Source organism: Vidua chalybeata, chromosome 10 (genome assembly GCF_026979565.1).
Source record: "Vidua chalybeata isolate OUT-0048 chromosome 10, bVidCha1 merged haplotype, whole genome shotgun sequence".
Taxonomy (NCBI): domain Eukaryota; kingdom Metazoa; phylum Chordata; class Aves; order Passeriformes; family Viduidae; genus Vidua; species Vidua chalybeata.
In genome coordinates, this window is record NC_071539.1 from 12,509,302 (window position 1) to 12,527,760 (window position 18,459).

Below are 18,459 nucleotides of genomic sequence, written 5' to 3' on the forward strand. Positions count from 1 at the left end.
TGTTTTTAATGTTGGGAAGTATATGCTAATAGTGGCCATTAGAGTGGGTTTTGGTGCCTTTAATTCACTCTTGAAGGAGTTCTTAAAAAGGTCTAGAACAAACATAAGACCAACTGATACCAATGGGAGTAAAAGAGAAGCCTCCATTTTAAATACATATTACTACTGACTGCATTTAGCAGTCAGCAAGGAAGACCAGTGCTGTCACCTTTGGCTCAGAACAGCAGGAAATTCCAGTATTTCCAGACAAATTCTTCTAGTTTTGCTTCAGCTGGTTGATTTTCCACCCACCCTCCCCAAAGATGGGAATATAATAAAGAAGCAAACTGCTAATCTGTAAGTATCTTGTCTGTCTTGACTTCAGCTCAGAATTCCCTAAAATAAAATACATAATTCTCTAAATGTTTCCTCTTCTGATACTTTGTAAAATTTTACATACAAAACCGTTTAATGCAATGACAAAATCCTTTCTTGTACTTTAATCAGCAACTGGAAAAAGTTTATAATCTCTAGTATATGATACTAGAATTGTACTTCAACCAGTACAAGTCCCACAGCTGAAACAGTAACACTACACAACTCAAACCTTCCATCACAGGAAACAGGCAGCGACCACTTCTGTGCCGACAGTATAGCAAGCAATTACAAATGCATTCAGCAATAACAAAAATACTTTATATTTATTAAAATGTAGCAAAAATGGGGGACTAGATTCAGAAATTAAAAACTTCATTACAGTCTTAAATGTATATTTTATGTATGATAAAAGTAGTTTAATAGCAATTAGTAATGGTTTGTGAACATGTGGAACACTAAATTTAAACGATTGATTCCATTTCAGAACTGTTTATAAATAGCATATCCAATCCTATTTCTTGCCTTAAAGCATCCAATTTGTCTATCTCAGTGAGATAAATTATCAAGGATCTAATACTAAAAAGGTTAAATGTTTTGCTTTATTGAATGCTCCTGTGATAAACAGAAGAAAAAACTGTAAGTAAATATCAATTATTTATTCAAAGTAGGCAGCTCTGACTCATTAACGAACTGGTTATCTTTGCCCTCTTAAATTACTGCTTGGATATGCTTTTATTATATTTGTTCAAATCTGTACCTTAATCTGTAGGAATGTCACTGTGTATCTTGATTTAATTACAAGTTCTGTTTATTTACTTTGTGTCCATTTAAATTAACAACACACAGAGGTTAGTTTTAATTGTCCTATTCTCTAACCACTTCAAGGTAAGATACATGTACAGTATTCCTAGGAATGAAGCCACATGGAAGCAGACACTCCTGTCCTGCTCTCTCCTGTCACTGTCCTGCAGAGCAAGGCCTTCCTGCTATTCAAAAGAGGAACCCAGAGACAGAATTTCACCATCAGTCAATCCAGCAATGACAAAAAGGACCCTTTCAGCCCCTTGGGAATCCAATAAAGGACAATCTCCTGCCCTATTACTGCAGATTTTTCTCAGTATGCTAACACTATCATTTTACTTTACATCAGGAAGGTGCTTTTGACACACATCTCCCAGTTTCCTCCCTTCGCCATCCTTTGATGCTTCATAGATTTATCTTGGAGAACTCTGAATTCTGCTTGCATGAAACTAACCCAGAAAGTACATTACAATTACAGATGAGTAATAAGGCCAAAGGACCAGACCAGAATCAGTCCAAAGCAAAATCCTTTGTACTAGTTGCCCATGACTTGCTAATATAGATACAGTCTTATTGACTCCAGTGGCCCTTCCATCAGTCTATAGATTTAATTGAAGTGATCCCAATTTCTTACAAGCTTCTGGTGTGCTGAGATGCCCAAGGAAGTACAGAATAAGTAAGATTGGAAGGGACCACCTACTCAAATGCACATTCTGTCCTTTGAAACACAGCAAATAGTTTAACAGAGGCACCACTTAAAAAATAGCAAACATGGACAATAGAGAGCTATTTATCACAACAAATTACATCTAAAATTCAAGAACTGTATCCAACCACACTGTAAATGCTCCAGCATATATATTTCCTTGAAAAAAGCACATACCCTTGGAAATGCAAAAGAAATCCTGTTCAGGAAGAAAAATATTTAAATAGTAGTAAAATATACATTGTTAAAGATAAATGACTAACAATATATTTTGAATTCCCAAAAGGGTCATCAAAACTACTAAGCAAAAGTCACTGCACAAGACAGGAATTTTAAAGGATAACAATTACATTGCTTATCTTTCATGAAAAATAACTTGAGTGCTTGACTGTGTTTCTCTGCTTCCACTGGCTATACAACTTCTATTTTACTCTGTCTTCTAACACTTTCCTAGCATATGCTTTCACAAGGGAAAGGTTTGCAAACAACTAGTAGAGAAAACAAGGGAAAATGGCTGTGAAGTGTCATCTCTAAGTTAACTAACAGTCACCCCAGTGTTCTGTCAAAACTATGGACTCAATGAGTTACAGAGATTATGAATCAGATGAGAATTCAGGTTAAAAAGCAGTATTTTTATAAGCAGCAAATAGAGGTTCTGAATAATTACCTGTTCCAAGTCTTGAAGGCATTGCTGGCTCGCTTGAATAAATAACCTTCCATAACAATGCCATTGGCTGCATCTACATTGTATTCTAGTTTAGTATCATCACTGGAATAATCCTAGTACAAAGGAACAAGAAAAACACACTGCAGTTCAAATGAAACTTCAAATATGAGCAGTACTGTTGTCAAAGAGTAAATATCTAGGAACAAGGTTTTGCTTGCAATACTTATTAGTCAAACCATGACTCTCAGCCCCTGATGGCTTTTTTTAAAAAAGCGATTTTAAGCAATGAGAATGCTGAAGATTTTTACTTTACCTGCAACAAGGGGAATTTCTTATTCAGGTACTGGTGACCTCTACAGCCAAATAGAGGGCAAACATTGCTGACAGAGCATCTGATGCTTCAACTGTCTGCTCAAATGGTCTCTCATATAGTCCCAAGAAAGGGGATAGAAAAGCAGAGGAGAAGAAGCCATGAAAGTTAGGAGTCAAAACTGAGAAACATCTTCAGCCTGTTGCTGATATGTATAAAGTCAGTTGTGCTTTAGCATTTTCTTCAGCTCTGTCATGTTGACAGCTGAGCTGCATAGGAACTTAGAAGACAAGTAATCAAATAAAGATGATGCTATCAGTTAACTCTCAAGTAAAGCAATCATGGTGCTGGCACTGATGACAAGACCTTGGCAGTAATTTTTTCTTTATGATCTTGGATAAGATTACAAAATTACAAGTAGGATAAGGGAATATACATTTCCATCAACCTAATAACAACTAAACCCAGCTAATCACAATTAATAGCAGCTTTCTGAGCTTTAGAAAGGCTGACTGCTTCACATCTTTAGGAAAGGTAGGTTATACTAAGTAATAATACATGTGGTGATCATTTGCTTTCACATATCATTGAGAAAAGCATGGGCTCTTCCCAGGGAGGTAAAGTTCAGATATTCAGAGAGTAGGAGGCTAACATCTACTAGGTGTGAATGAAAAAGCACACATGGAATGACATCATTTCTCACGACTTTGTCCAGAGCTGAAAATAATATACATGCTGTAATTTTATTTCACTGTTATTAAAATATATATCCTTAAAGTAGACTAGCAACATATGGCTTCTTCCCTTTAACATGGGTGTAAGAGACACATTACAGAAAATTAAATTTCAGAAGAAAAACCAAACAAGTTAAATATTGAGAAGACAGAATATTTTGTAATATGACTTTCCTGAACCTTCAGTAGTTACTTTTCATAAATTGCAAACATCAGATTTGTGTGAAAAGTATATCTGAAAGTCTCTGTTTTGTACTTTGCTTCTTACGAATTTGTCTATATATAAAGGAAAAGAGGCAAGAAATATATATTAAAAAAGTAGCTTAAACACCAACATGGTCATTATCCCCAGGTAATAGCCCAGGATGCACACAACTTTCGTGCTACACATGATGTTTACTCTTATACATGCAGATGGTTTGGTCCAATCCAAGGTTAATTACACATGATAGTGAAATGGTTACAAATATTAAAATGGACCCTTTAAGCTCCCCAGTCAGAACAGCACAAATTCCTTAAAATTACTCACTGTTTTCATCTATTACTAATCTGGATAGATTACCTAACGTTGAAATGTCAAATCTAGATTTTTATTATTGAATTGACAGATGATGAGTGCAAGAGTTCTGAAAGAAAATGGAACTATCATATCACTACCATACACCAATCTGAATAAACATACTAGTTACAAATAAAAGCTTCACCAAAATAAAATCAAATTTTTGTATTTATTATTCAGCAATTCATAAATTTGGTTTTCTGCCTGTTTTTTAGATCAGACCATGCTGAACATAAAAGGCTTCATGTAAGCTCTCAAAATAAAAAGAGGAGAAAACTACTATGCACAAACTTAGACACGGTGATGTCACATTCCCTACATTCCCCAAAAACTGATAAATTACTCTAACTTACCAGATCCCAAACATAATGAAATCTGCTAAAGATTTGCATCTTCCTGCCTCAGTGATGCCTGAAACTCCTTGTCTAGTTAAAGACAACATATATTTCCTCAGTCTTTTCTGTCCAACCTACTATGTAATCACATTTTCCTCTGGGTTTGGAGAACTGCTGCAGAAAATGCAGCTGTCTTTTCCAATGACACCAGATCTCTGCTTTGAAGGTGTATATAGATCATTTATCATGTCACACTCTCAGTCAGAATTATCTAAAATACTGAGTCTTCTCATGAAATGCATTTAGTGTCATTTTTAATTACTTCCCTGATTGAATTCCACTTTTCCAGAGCAGAAAAAGACACCAGAGTATAGAGGCAAATGTCAAATATCTCTTTAACTGAATATGGCAGACTACCAGCTGGAGTGGGGAGGGAATAAGGCTTCCATGTGCTTTTATCCATAAAACTTCATTGATAAAGTTGTGATCAGGAACAACAATCAGAAAAAAAAATGTCTCATTTCAATTCCACAGATAAAAGTAGAAAAAGAAGCTAAATTAGCAGTGTTCTGATCTTAGTCTCTGCTATTCTACAATTAAAAAAAATAGGACCAAAGCAATCACATTATAGTTTATTTTTATCTTGGTGCATGGAAAAGTTTAATGAATCATGAAAAATAATCTGGGGTGGAGAAAAATACACCCATATCTTTCCAGCGTCCTGCATAAGAGAATCACATGTTAATAAACTCAGTCACTGTATGTGATTCAGAATTGTGTATTCTGCCAGAATGCACACAACTGAGAAAGACTTCATTTTAAACATAATTAAACTAATTAGGTGTCAGTTAGGACTAAAGTAGACTTCACCTAACCAGAACTAAGAAAATTTAGCCAGTATTATGTAATTTTCACTGAAGTGCTACATCACACATTTCATTCAGTTTTGAAAGAATAAACATCTATGGCTTCTCTTCTGACACTGATTTTTCATGGTTGGCTGCTACTGGAAGAGAAACATGTAGAAGTGAGTTATATAAGTGAAGCATACAGCATGCTTTCATGCCTTTTCTTTGCCCCTTTTTCTTTAAATGTCCATAGGATACAACAAACCAGCTGGCAATGGAAAAAACAACTTTCATCTCCAGAAATAATACTAATCTGGTGTGTCACAGAACACTTAATATTCTTGACAGTGTTTCAGTGAATGCATTCTCGTATGAACGTATCAATTCATCACACATACTTGATTTATTTCAGAGCATGTTTTTTGTTTCTCCATGTACGATTTTCTTGTTCCCAAAACAAAACCCTCCATTACTTTTCAGCAGCAGAGCTTTTGATTTACTTTCAAAACTGCTATCAGGCCATGAAAGCCATTCAAAGTATTTTACCAGTATATCTTAGGAACTATATTTTAACATTTAATGTGTAACCCAAATTATTTTTTACTTTAGAGAATCAGCATTTTTAAAGTTTTTTAAAAAGGCAGTAAATGGGAGAGCATAAGTACTAAAGAAAACACTACCCTGAAAAATTAGGCCAGCATATTGTAAACAAGAGACACTAATTGTGCAAAATCCCCATTCAGAAAGCTGCTCCCATTCCCTTTCCATTGGCAAGAGATGTTTGTCATGCTTAAGCTGAAAAGTCCCTCGAGGAAGGGTTTAAAACAACAGACACCACAAGTAACAAGGTTTACAGTCTAAGACAAGAGTGAGAGAATGCCAGAGTGTCACTGAGCAAACAAGTCACTTGAAATACAAGCACATCTTTAGTTTTGGAGACAGGAGTTAGCCTGTGTAACTTCTCAACAGAGGCTCTGGTTTATGCCTGCTTTGTGATTGTGGTAGCAGCTGGTTTCCTATCCCCTTGTTTACTCAAGATGTTAAAAATTTTCAGATCATTCTCACTCCAGCTGTTTCTTGAGCACTTCTCTGGAAGCAGATTTTTACTTTAATGGAAAAGGGATTTGAATACAACAAAAACTATTTGAAGTTCAATGCAAATACTTTTCCTGTATCATCTCCCTCATTTTAGAACAAAATATTAGGTCTGACACACCACCAAAAAGCCATGGAGCTTTTTGCAGGTGCAACTGATTTTAAAAATATTTCTTAATTAAATATGTTGCTACAGCATTGGGCTGCAAACTGCTCAGAAAACAAGAGTCATGTTTAATGTATTGACACTGTGACACCACTCTTTTAATATGAATCTTTCCTTATAAAAATATATTGCAAAAATTTCCCAGAATGATCAAGAAATTTCTAGATTAATTCACAGCATGTGTTGCTCCAGTTTAATACAGAAAAAATATTGTCTTACACTGAAAAAAATAAAGTTAAGAAAAATGTTTCCTGCACATTTGCTGAGTAAATAGACCACAAAATTTATAAGCAATTAAAAAAAGTAAATCAGATTATCAGCTCTGCTAAAAAAGAAATCACACTGTATTGGTGACCAAGCCCTTCCATGACACTTTTAATAGCCTCTCCATCAACAGCCTAATTAAGTAGGACAATGATTATACAGGAAAGTGAGATGGGTTATTTAATTAGTGCAATTATTCTGCATGCATATGCACATATATGCAAACACAGGGAGGAGGTGGGTAGGTGTGTGCACTTATGCACTTACCTATACATTTCAGAAAAGGAACTGTTCTTTATCCACACAATGAAGGAAAGGCATCATTCTGAAGCATTAGATTAGAACTTCAGTATATTAAATACATATATACCTCATGGAATATTCAATACAATAAGCTTCAGAAGTTTCAGTTGTTAAAAAACATGGAAGGATTTGGCATTGGAAGATTTGAGAACATAGTGGAAAGCAACATGACAAGACATGAGAAGAGAACAGGGAATAAAGTTGCCATCTGGGACAGGGTGACCAGATGACAAATAGTGATAAAAAGATCCAGGGTCTAAGGCAGTTCTGAAATCCTGATGAGCTGGAAGCTAACTTGGCATGAAGATTGGGAAAAGCAAGTAGGAGGAGACAAAAACAGACAACGTGATTTGAGTAAGAAACTAAGAAAATGATTGGACAAGCCGTAAGAGGAATCTCCAATAAAGCAGAGTCTAGGCATTATCAGCACAAAATGTGACAGTGACTTCACTGATAAGGAAGGAGACAACACTTAGAACTCAAAACACAGAACTTAGGAGGACAACATACAGTACATTCTGACTGCCCTGATTATATTTTAAGAGACAGCATTAAATTGTCAAAGTAAGCAACAATAAAAGTAACAGCATTGTGCTTGTCACTCCTACTAGAAATCAAGAATATTTATATTACACATAGATATGGCTTATAGAGTTTCATGAAGTTTAAAAGTTTCAGTAATAATTGAAACTAGTAGAAGTAGTTTACCTGTAAAGCAGCCTTAAGCAGCATTTGAAGAAAAAACAAAGACTGTAAACACCATTGACGGCAGCAGTGACCATAATTCATGGTAACTAGTTATTATTTCTATGGCAAATTAAAAGATAATTGCTCATAACTTACATCCTTCAGCAAGCACCACTGTTCTCTTAACAGAGAACCTCTCAACTACTGTCCATTCCTGAAACTGAGCTTTTAAGCCCAAAAAACTTAAAACTTGACCTTCAACATTAATTCTCCAGTTCCATCTTTCCTATTTCTCCCCTTTCTTCCCCTTCCTTGCCTGTAGTTATCTCCTGACTCCTGACAAGCACAGCATGTCAGCTCTACCCTCATCATCACATCTGCTCAATTTCACAGCAATCTTAATGCTTCCCACCAACTCCTAAAGGGATGACAGGATGCACCAATAAAAATGTTTTCAGCAACCAAAAATGTTATCTTTTCCCATTAGTATTAATATTGGCTCCTACTAAGGTGACCCAACTTATAATCTCACCATGTTTTCATTCCTGAATTTATTCAGTTATCAGAATTCATTTATATTGGGTGGGATTTTTTAAAATTTATGCCACCTGAACATATCCAGAACATATTTGAATGAGAGTAAGAAATATAGCATTACCTTTAAACTGGGATCTAATCCCTTTCAAAAGTGCCTGTAGCTCGCTACCAGAGAGTTCAGTGGAAATATTTTTTTAACTTCTAGCATTATACCTGTGAAACCAATACTGATCTAGAGCTTCTGAAACATCCAAACAACAGAAGTCATTCCCTCAATGTGAATTACCTAAATTTTTCTCAAGAAGTAAAAATAATTATTGCACAAATCTTCCCCAAAGCACCAATTAAACGTTCTCAATTTCATATCTGTGCACAGGTGAACCAGTACATTAGCCACTCTTTACAAAAGTTTACTTTTGCTCTTCATATGAACAGCAGCTGCCACACAAGCTCCAAGTGGTGCACTTGGATTTGGCACAGTCCAAGGTGAAACTTATGGCTGTAGGGCTGTGCAGCATATACACCTCTTCTACAAACACACAGCATGGAAACACAGAAATCTGTACAATTTATTCAAATCAATAGGTAATAGGAATTAGGAGTTCTACTGAAATGCTAGAATCCCAGCATTCAAATAAATCCTGCTGTTCTATTTATGTTTCAGTAAAAACTAAGCATAATATTTTGTTCAGTAGCACAAAATTAATATCTGCAATCCAACCTTACACTAAATGACATGTCAGTCTGTCTCTGCACTAAAAATACCCCTTGTAGTTCTGATGCAGAGATGCTGGGGAGAGATGCTACAGATAAAAAAAATGCACATGCAGCCTGCCTTTTACATTCTGCCAGGTACCTTTTGTTGAATAGTGGAGTGCTTTTGCTCCATATCTCTCTTCTCCTTTGCAGCATCTACAGCCAACTGATCCAGCTGTAAAGAGAAACAAAAAATTGGATCTTTAAATTATCATAAGAAATTTGGCTCAGTAGATTTCACAATGCTGAGAAAAAAAAAAAAGAATGAACACATGTCTAGACATTGCAAGACTTTTATTTTATTTGCATAGTATAATTACTTCTTTGTCACAAATTGTTTACCTTGAATAACTACTGAAGCCTCGTTTAAAGCACTGCTCTGCCACCCTGAATTAACCTCTACAAAGGTATACATTTCTTGTAAGCATTAGAAGAACTGTTTCAAAGAACAGCATGGTGCCAAGCATATGCGACTCTGTACCGCATTGGTGCTCAGTCTCCCAAGAGGATGACTCATGCTTTAGCTGCTCTTGCTGGCCTATGCAGCAGCACTGGCAGGAGCAGCAAAAACTAGAAGGAGCAAATGCTATGGATTTTTCCCTCCACAAAGTGAGAGAACTGTCTCAACCAGGATTTTGTGTCAATAGTTTTGATCAGCTGACCAGCAGTACTCGAGCAAGACTGCTTAAAATCTTAGGTAGAGCCAATCAAATTAATTTTGGAAATAAAAATATGGTTTTGAAAATAACTGAGATCGTCACAGAGAATATTTAAGTTAGTATCCTTATAAAGTCTGTGATGATAAAAAGGACACTAGCTAAAAAATTTACTTTTACAATCACAAAAAAAAAAAAAAAAAGGGGAAATTTACGATGCCCTGTAAGAGAACGTTGGATGGAGGGTTTTCTTCTGTGGTTAGTTGCTTGTTTTGGTTGCTTTTGTTTTATAGTTTTGATTCTTTTGGTTTTGTTGTTTGTTTGCTTTATCCAGGCCTTCATGTTTAGAAGTAAGAAATGCAGTGGAGAAGCAGATGTTGCCTGAAAGACCAGTTGGTTTGGTACTTATCTCCCGACGAACCCTCCTTAGTGCAGCCCACAACACACGGCTGCCATGACCCAGGCGGAGCGCGGCCGTGCCCAGCGGTGCAGGCGCAGCCCGGAGCGCGGGGCGCAGCCCGGAGCGCGGGGCGCAGCCCGGAGCGCGGGGCGCAGCCCGGAGCGCGGGGCGCAGCCCGGAGCGCGGGGCGCAGCCCGGAGCGCGGGGCGCAGCCCGGAGCGCGGGGCTCAGCGCGGAGCGCGGGGCGCAGCACGGGGCTCAGCACGGAGCGCGGGGCGCAGCACGGGGCTCAGCCCGGAGCGCGGGGCGCAGCGCGGAGCGCGGGGCTCAGCGCGGAGCGCGGGGCGCAGCACGGGGCTCAGCACGGAGCGCGGGGCGCAGCACGGGGCTCAGCACGGAGCGCGGGGCGCAGCGCGGGGCGCAGCCCGGAGCGCGGGGCGCAGCGCGGAGCGCGGGGCTCAGCACGGAGCGCGGGGCTCAGCACGGAGCGCGGGGCGCAGCGCGGAGCGCAGCCCGGGGCGCAGCCCGGAGCGCGGGGCGCAGCGCGGGGCTCAGCACGGAGCGCGGGGCTCAGCACGGAGCGCGGGGCGCAGCCCGCAGCTCTCTGTCTGTGGCACAGGGCTGCCTCTGCTCCGGGCCCACAGCACAACAGCAGGAGCAGCACGCAGCAGCACCAGCTCCCAGCTGGGTCCCTCACCTGGCACAGGGCACAATGACAAACATCTCTAATCCACCCACAGGGAGGATCCCCTCCACCCGCTCTCAAAACCTCAAGTGGCAGGCCCTGCCAGCTCGGGCCATTTCCCCAGCCTTTTACTTCTCCTGATTGACAAAACAGGGACAATAACAGGCCCTTATGTCTGCACCTTATGTAAGCACCCTTGTGCTAGGCATTCTCCAACAATTATGGAGACATCAGAAAGCTGTAACATCTGGATCCAATTCCATACTCTGTTACTTTTTTAAACTCTTCTCTCCCCGTCTTCCCATCTGACTGGTGGTATCAGCACTTGCACACCTTTACAGGTATTTGTAAACAGGAACACATTGAAGGCTGAAGTATCCAAATGCCACATCTATGTAGCTTCAGCACTTAAAATAACACGAGCCTCTAAAACAGATTTGGCTCAAAGATTGTTTTGCATCAACAACCCTTGAGAAACCCTTTCTCTTGTCATAAAGATGAGAACTGGGTCAAATGCTGCTCAAAACTTTATAGGAATCAAGTTTCTTGCTAAAACTTCAGATTCAGGTACCTGCACATGGCCCCCAAGAAATTCTTCCTTCTACCCCATTAAATGAAACAGAAGGCAGTCACTCAGGGTAGAGCAATTACCTCTAATTTACCTTGAATACAAGCGTTTGAGGGTACATTTACCAGAGACAAAACAAAATTCTTAACAGCAGCTCATTCCATCAGTTAATTTTTTTTACTATGAAGGCAGCATTGCACCATTCCTGTTTTCAAGCTCAAACCAGAGTTTCTTCCTTTTCACTCAGGTGAGCAGCACATCAATTGTCTTAGAAGAGACCAACAGCATATAACTATCAAAAGCTATAGCAAATCACAACTAGATTTTCAAAATCCCAGTCATTATAGCATTACTGAGTAATTTTCAGGAAATTAGGTTTTTCAAACTACTGCATTTACTGGTAAATGTATTTTTATAAACATAATGCTCTAACTGGCATTCTGAGGAGAATTGAGTCAGACTAAAATATTTAGCTTTTTGAGTAGTCATCTCAATGACAATTCAAATGTCTTCTTTTTAAGCTAATACCACATTTCATATGAAAAGAACCAAAAACCATAGTTTCCATGCAAAAGCTCATATTCTGATTGCACACTATTAAAGATTCCCATACAATGATCTGATTCCCAAGGGATCCTACCCTGACCTGAAGTATCCAGAAAGCAAAATTGCTTAATCCTATTCCATCACAATAAAACAGCTATTTTGAAAATACAGACAAAAATAATTCAAAATTATAACTACACTATTTAAGTTAAATTTTATTACTTCAGATGCTGTTAACCCTTGTAATTAAGATCATACACAAAATTCACCTAGGAATGAAAACTCACTCACCAACAGAAGGCATTTAACAGCATTTTCACAAAAATCCAGCAAATCCCCGTTATGTCACAACATACTTTGTTAAAGGCAGAAGCTTCAACCAGTACAAGCTGCAAAGCCATCAACTATTAAAACTTTCAACAGTTATTTACAAATCTGCTTCTGTCATGAAAAATATCCATTACTTAAATGCTAAGGTCTCCTACAAAAGAACAATTCCGCAAGTTGTACAACTTTAGGGTCTTCAGTCCATCTTGCTCCAAATGCAATATATTTAAAACATTCTTAGCTATGGATTTTCTAAATTTAACTCCTTCAGTTGCTATGATACCAGCACCAAAATGAATGCTACACAGTGCTCTTTACCAGATCAAGCAAAAGCATGACCAGACATTCAAAAATAACCTTGTGTTTTCTTGCTCAAATCACGTCAATGAAAAGGAAACACTGAAGCCTGGCTGATGGCATAACCCACTATCAACTCCATAGTTTGTGTCTCCTTTCCCTATACCCTCTTCCACAGAAGTACAGGACACACGTGTTACACAGCCAGACACTACAGTTCAACACTTACAACCCAAACTGGAAGGTTGTTGAAGAATAAAGGGCACAACTATGGAAGAGTAACATCCACCCAAACTGCTCAGGCGCCCCTATTACATCAAGACCTGACATGTCTCTACACATAATTAAGACCCAACTGGGGCCTAGTCCAGCAGAAAAATAAAATAAGTATTCGGCCATTGGGTTGTTGGAGTTATTTTCTACAGCTCCCAGTCTGCTCCACTGCATAGCTCAGAACAATTTAATCTCTTAGACATTCAATGACACATCTACCCAATATGAATGTAAAAGTTTGCTGTCATTTACTTGCTTTTTTACCTGGACAGACCTTTGAAAATCTGGTTGGCTCCTTTGTGGATCTGTTTGGGAAGTGGCAATAGAGGGGTTTGTATCAGAGCATTTGTTGCAAGTCCTCAGGTAGAGGCAAATAGAAAGTGCTCATATAACCTGCACTGAAAAGCAAGTCAAGACACTGCTGAGTCTTCTTCCTGCACCACAGACAGATCTTCCTTTCAATACTGTATGTTCCAATCTATTTGCATAACCATTTTCAATGTCTCTCTCCTGTGTGCAGTTGGCAGCAGTCCATCTAAGCTTTTCATGAATCCCTCACTGAAAACCTGGAAGTGTCAATTGTCTGTTCTTAAACAACAAAACTGGGCAAGAAGGATTCCATGCAGGAACTAAATTTTGCACTACTTATTAAAATCATACTTCCGTTTTATGGTCTAAGTTGCTAACATCAAAATTATATTTACACACACCAAATTTAATTATTCAGACTGCATAATTTATACAGTAAATAAAGTATACGAGTAGAAGGAAAACCAACCTAATCTACTTTTTATTATTAGATATATTTATAAACATGGGCCATATACAGAAATTTTGAAATCCAAATAACCCAGTATCCTGAATATCACAATGTGCATCACAGAGCAGTACAAGGTTATGCTAAAGTATGTAAATCTTAAAGGTAGTATTAATTTTAGTAAACAGACAACTTTCAGTTTGTAACTATTTTCATTCCTTTCATTACAGTATATTTTTTATGTTTTGCCTGTATCATACTACAATTCCCTTTTTGTTGAATAAATAAGTACCTGATATGCAGGCATATATCAAGATTTTTTCCATTTCAGCATGTAGTTATGTATTTTTAAAATAATTTGTTACCTGTGCACCAAGATCTTTCATGTAGGGCTCAAGTTCACTAAACAGATCATAGCCTTGATGGAAAAAAGCCAGATGTGCATACATAAACGATAACATCTAGAAGGAACAAAGTAAATGTTTATTCTCTTAAAATTGTATCACATATCACATAAATATGTCACTTAATTCACATAACCTACAATTTCAGGTTTAATTTCTCCTCTCATATCCTGACAGTTTTATATCAATACCTCACAGAGCTTCCAATGTTGTAAAATTGATGTGCGAAGTAAAGCAAGAACAGAACCAAGCCAAAAACCTCAGAAATCAGTTGATAGCATTAACTCCTTGAGCAAAACAAAAGATATCTACTTAATGACAGAAAACTACTTCTAATTCATGTCACCTAAAATTTTTGTTATCTCTGTTTAACTGGGACATGTAACGTACAAAGGGGCTATAGAATATTTTACTAATGATTCAAACTCATAAGCTTTATAACATAGCTGAAAAGTCTGTCCAGCCTTAAAATAGAAAACAAGTTGGAAAGGTGCAGAGCAGAATAGCAGGCAGTTATAAACCAACACAAGTAAAGTTTCTGCTTTTTAAGGAATCAAGAAAATTATGGGAGAGCAACTTCAGACATTTGAAAGAACAGCACTGTTTAATTTGTCACTCTCCATCTCAATAAACTTTTAACAGATATAAAGTGAAGTAGAAAAGGGAATACAATGTGAAGCAAATTGGCATGCAGGTACAGCTTTATATTAATTTAGCAGATACCATATTATTCATATTAAAATTTGCCCTGTTCTTAGAAAGAACAGAATTCATCTCAGAATAGATTATAAGTAGCACTTACTGTTTACAAAGTAATAAATCAGACCTAAACAGCAGAATTCTCAGTAAACAAAGTTTGATTTTAACGATGGAACACATACCAAAGGATCAAGAGTAGTGAAAACCTGTAAGTTTTGCTTCAAATCTGAACCAGGATTGTCAAAAACAGTTAAACATGTATGCCCAGCTACAGTAAAGTCCTAACTGACAGTCACCAAACTGCCAAATGTACTGATAACATTTTGATCAATAAAAGGACTAAATTTTTAACATACTGCTTTGTGATCATACTTTTAATTTCAGATGGATTAAAATATTTGATATACAGAGGATAAAAGTATATCTTACCGATTTTAAGATTTCTGCTCTCCTTTTAGATTGAAGAACATTGATCTAGGAGAAAAGAACAAACAAGCAATTCCTTTTATTCTAAACTAATTTTATTTTCAATTTTCCCCCAAATAATCACATCCAAGCTGAAAACACTGGAACAAGACAGCTCAGTATCAGACTTCCCAAAATACTTTTAAAAGAAGATGCACTCTAGTTCTGTCATGACATCAAAGTGATGCAATCAGAGAACACTTGCAAAGCTTGAGCTTTACGGTGATGGTCACAATTTTCTTATATCAGTAGGGAAAATACAGGACACCACTTACTTGCTAGAAGTAATATAATACACCTTTCAATGAAAATTTGTTCTCATTTTCAAGAGATTGAATTCAAGATGTTTCAAGCACATGAGCTAAGCCAGCCCACCAGCTCCTTGCAGAAGTTGCACTGCTGCCAGGGCAGAGTGAAAGATGGGGGCAGGGTTACTTTTCCCCTCAGACTCATAGTATTTAAGTACCCCAAAAATAGTCCCAGGCAAGCAAGAACATAATAGTTTCAATAAGTAACTTTCTGTGTATACCTGTGCTTTTAAGTTAGCTGAAGTCACTGATTAATGGTGTTGCCCTAGAATTTGAGGAATTCCAAATTATATAGAAAAAGCGACTTAATTTTCACATTCACCTAGTTCCCCTATCTTTTTTCTCCAATCTCAAAATGTTGCCATCCAGAACTGCAGATTTTACTTTAAAAGACCCACTTAGCAGAGACAGGCATGATTTTGTAATTTAATACCTCTACGACAGTTTAGAATTTCAGCAAAATAAATAAACTTGCTGAAGCTATAATCAAAACCAGATTCTACTTCTATACTTAAGTGGTCATTATTTTGGAAAACTTTCTGCAGTATAAATAATTAAGATTTGTTTGTATAGAATAAACCCTCAGCCTGTGAGGCAAAGAAAAATAAAAATAAAAGGAAAGCAAAGGTTTTGAATTAGAGTCTAGAGCAAATCTAGCTACAAGGAGACCATAGTTGTGAAGCCATTTTCCCAGAAGAATCACTCAAGTAGACACAATTCCTAAAGCTGAATTGATTTTTGTCCACGTTGAGAGAGATTGAAACTGTTCCCAGTTACCCTAAATGCATCTTTATCCCAGGAACTGCTCCTACTTACATACAAATTCCAGTAGGGAAAAACAACCTGCAGTTCAAAGCACACACAAGGAACTGGCCTACTACAGTAGTGACTGCCAGCTGCCCCCACCATTTACTGCTAGTACAAATAATCCTGTGGGGAATAAGTCACACAACTTTTTAAACACCAAAATGACCTTAGTGTTTAAAAAGCTGGAGTTCAGAGTTGACCACTGACCACCAAGTCTGTGAACATGCCCAGGCTGACAGGCTCCACTTCATTTTACAACTCATAATGCAATTTATAGAGAAGTTAATTAAGCTTCAAAGAACTGACTGGACTGTCATAAATCAAGATGATAATGTCTAACATAAAACCAGCTTAATTATAAAGAGCTGTTCTGTTTTTGATCATAGGAGAATCTCAGACCCATTTGGGAGCCCCCAGCCTCTCACACCATATCTGAGTTACACACAACTACAGAAAACAGGATTATTGCAAGTATGAAGCAGATGAATTTTAAGGATCAAAAGAAAATTTATTACTGTATTACAGAATACAAAACAGCATGACAAAGAACGCCTCTCAACATCCTATGGGAGATCTTCACTAAAAAGGTAGAGCATAGTTAAGTTCTTGACTCCCCTTATAGCACTGTGCCAAACTCTGAGGCAGCTAGACAAGCTGAATACAACCCAAAGCATACAGCTAAAATTGCAGAAATACCAAACATCCTGTATGAGAATTATTCAGGTAATTTCTATTTCCTAGGCTAGCTTACAGTTTGTACTTTAAATATATTAAAATATTGCAGCATATCTAACTCATTAAACATTTAGGTATCAGGAAAATACGGGGTTTTTTTTCAAAATTAATACTCAACTTGAAAATTAAACTGTGTCATTGCAGCAAGGGCTCTGAATACCATAGCATTAAAGCAATAGGAATGCATCAATTAATTTTTCTCAGATTTTATTAAAAAATTAATTACTTGCAGATAAAGTTCTTCCTTTTTCCCTGAATCTCCAGAGCATTCAAAAAGCTTACAGAAAGAACTTATAACATTGTAAAGGATATGTCTCTAACCATATGTAACAAATGGTTTTGAAAAGTAACTTTTATTGCTGTCCTTACCTGAAGAACATAATCCAGAGCTAGGTGTCGAAAACACTTCCGTGTTGCAGTCAAAATATTGGTGGCTTCCTCTACCTCGTGTTGCTTATTTCTTTGAACTTGGGCATTTTTCACCAGAGCATTCTCCTTTTCTTCACTCACTTTTTCAAATTGTTTCTTCGCATCTTTAAATTTCCTAATATCTCTAGGAAATATGGATGATAAATTAATTCCAAAGCATGAAAAAGAGTTTAAAGCTACACCAGATAGACCAAGCTTGTGACTGCTATAGCTGGTGTCTTTTTCAAATTTTGTATTCTTCAATACATGCTTGGGTCAAATGGAAATGCACAAATTATGACAGAAGCTTCTTGTCTTTCTTTTCCAAGGAAAGGACAAAATTGAAATGTAACTGAACACATCTAATGCCTACTGGGGAAAAGCTTTGTCCCCCAAGCTTAGACAATTTACAATATGTAATTAGATCACTAATTCATCCTATTGCAACATTTCTGCAGCTGGTCTAAAGCCTCAGTGATTTGGGGTGATTTTTGACAAAGCCTTAATACACACTTTCCAATTTATGGGTGACTATTTACAAGAAGGGTGTTTCACATACCCACTCAAATCAGATTTTTGAAATTCCATTTTATATATAATTTTCCCATTACAAGTGCAAATTAACTTACTCTTTAACAAAAGTCTGAAGCTGTGTTTTAATTGATCTTTGGATTTGGTCAAACAGAATCTGAAAGAAAGCATTATTATGTAGGTCAGTAACTTAGAGGTACTCATACCTTCTCATTTGAGAAATACAAATGGCAATTATGCAGAATTACATGAGAATTATTATTATACCACAGTGTCTCTGATATCAAAATATAAATTCCTTCACAGTAGTTTTGAAATAAATAAAAGATTAGGAAGAAAATAAGGAAAACAACACAAACCAAACATCTTTTGCCGCTCTTTTCTTAAAGACTTTGGTTATAAGGAGAGATAAGAGTTCCTGGCATCTTATTCTCTCATCCTGACAATATGAGATGTGCCTAGTTTCAT

The 18,459-nt window shown here is 37.3% G+C and overlaps 1 protein-coding gene across 6 annotated transcripts in view; it reads right to left on the bottom strand.

Moving 5' to 3' along the window:
* ACAP2 (ArfGAP with coiled-coil, ankyrin repeat and PH domains 2) overlaps positions 1-18,459 on the bottom strand; it is a 71,075-nt gene that overhangs the window by 29,201 nt on the left and 23,415 nt on the right. For all 6 annotated transcript variants that reach the window (XR_008432501.1, XM_053951223.1, XM_053951224.1 and 3 more), the window contains exons 5-10: positions 18,090-18,148; positions 17,422-17,605; positions 15,167-15,211; positions 14,000-14,095; positions 9,226-9,300; positions 2,532-2,644 (exon numbers count right to left, since the gene is read on the bottom strand). Coding sequence is in view for 5 of the 6 variants with exons in the window: in XM_053951223.1 (XP_053807198.1) it covers positions 2,532-2,644; positions 9,226-9,300; positions 14,000-14,095; positions 15,167-15,211; positions 17,422-17,605; positions 18,090-18,148 (572 nt within the window). In the remaining variant the exon portion in view is untranslated. The remainder of the gene's footprint in view (positions 1-2,531; positions 2,645-9,225; positions 9,301-13,999; positions 14,096-15,166; positions 15,212-17,421; positions 17,606-18,089; positions 18,149-18,459) is intronic.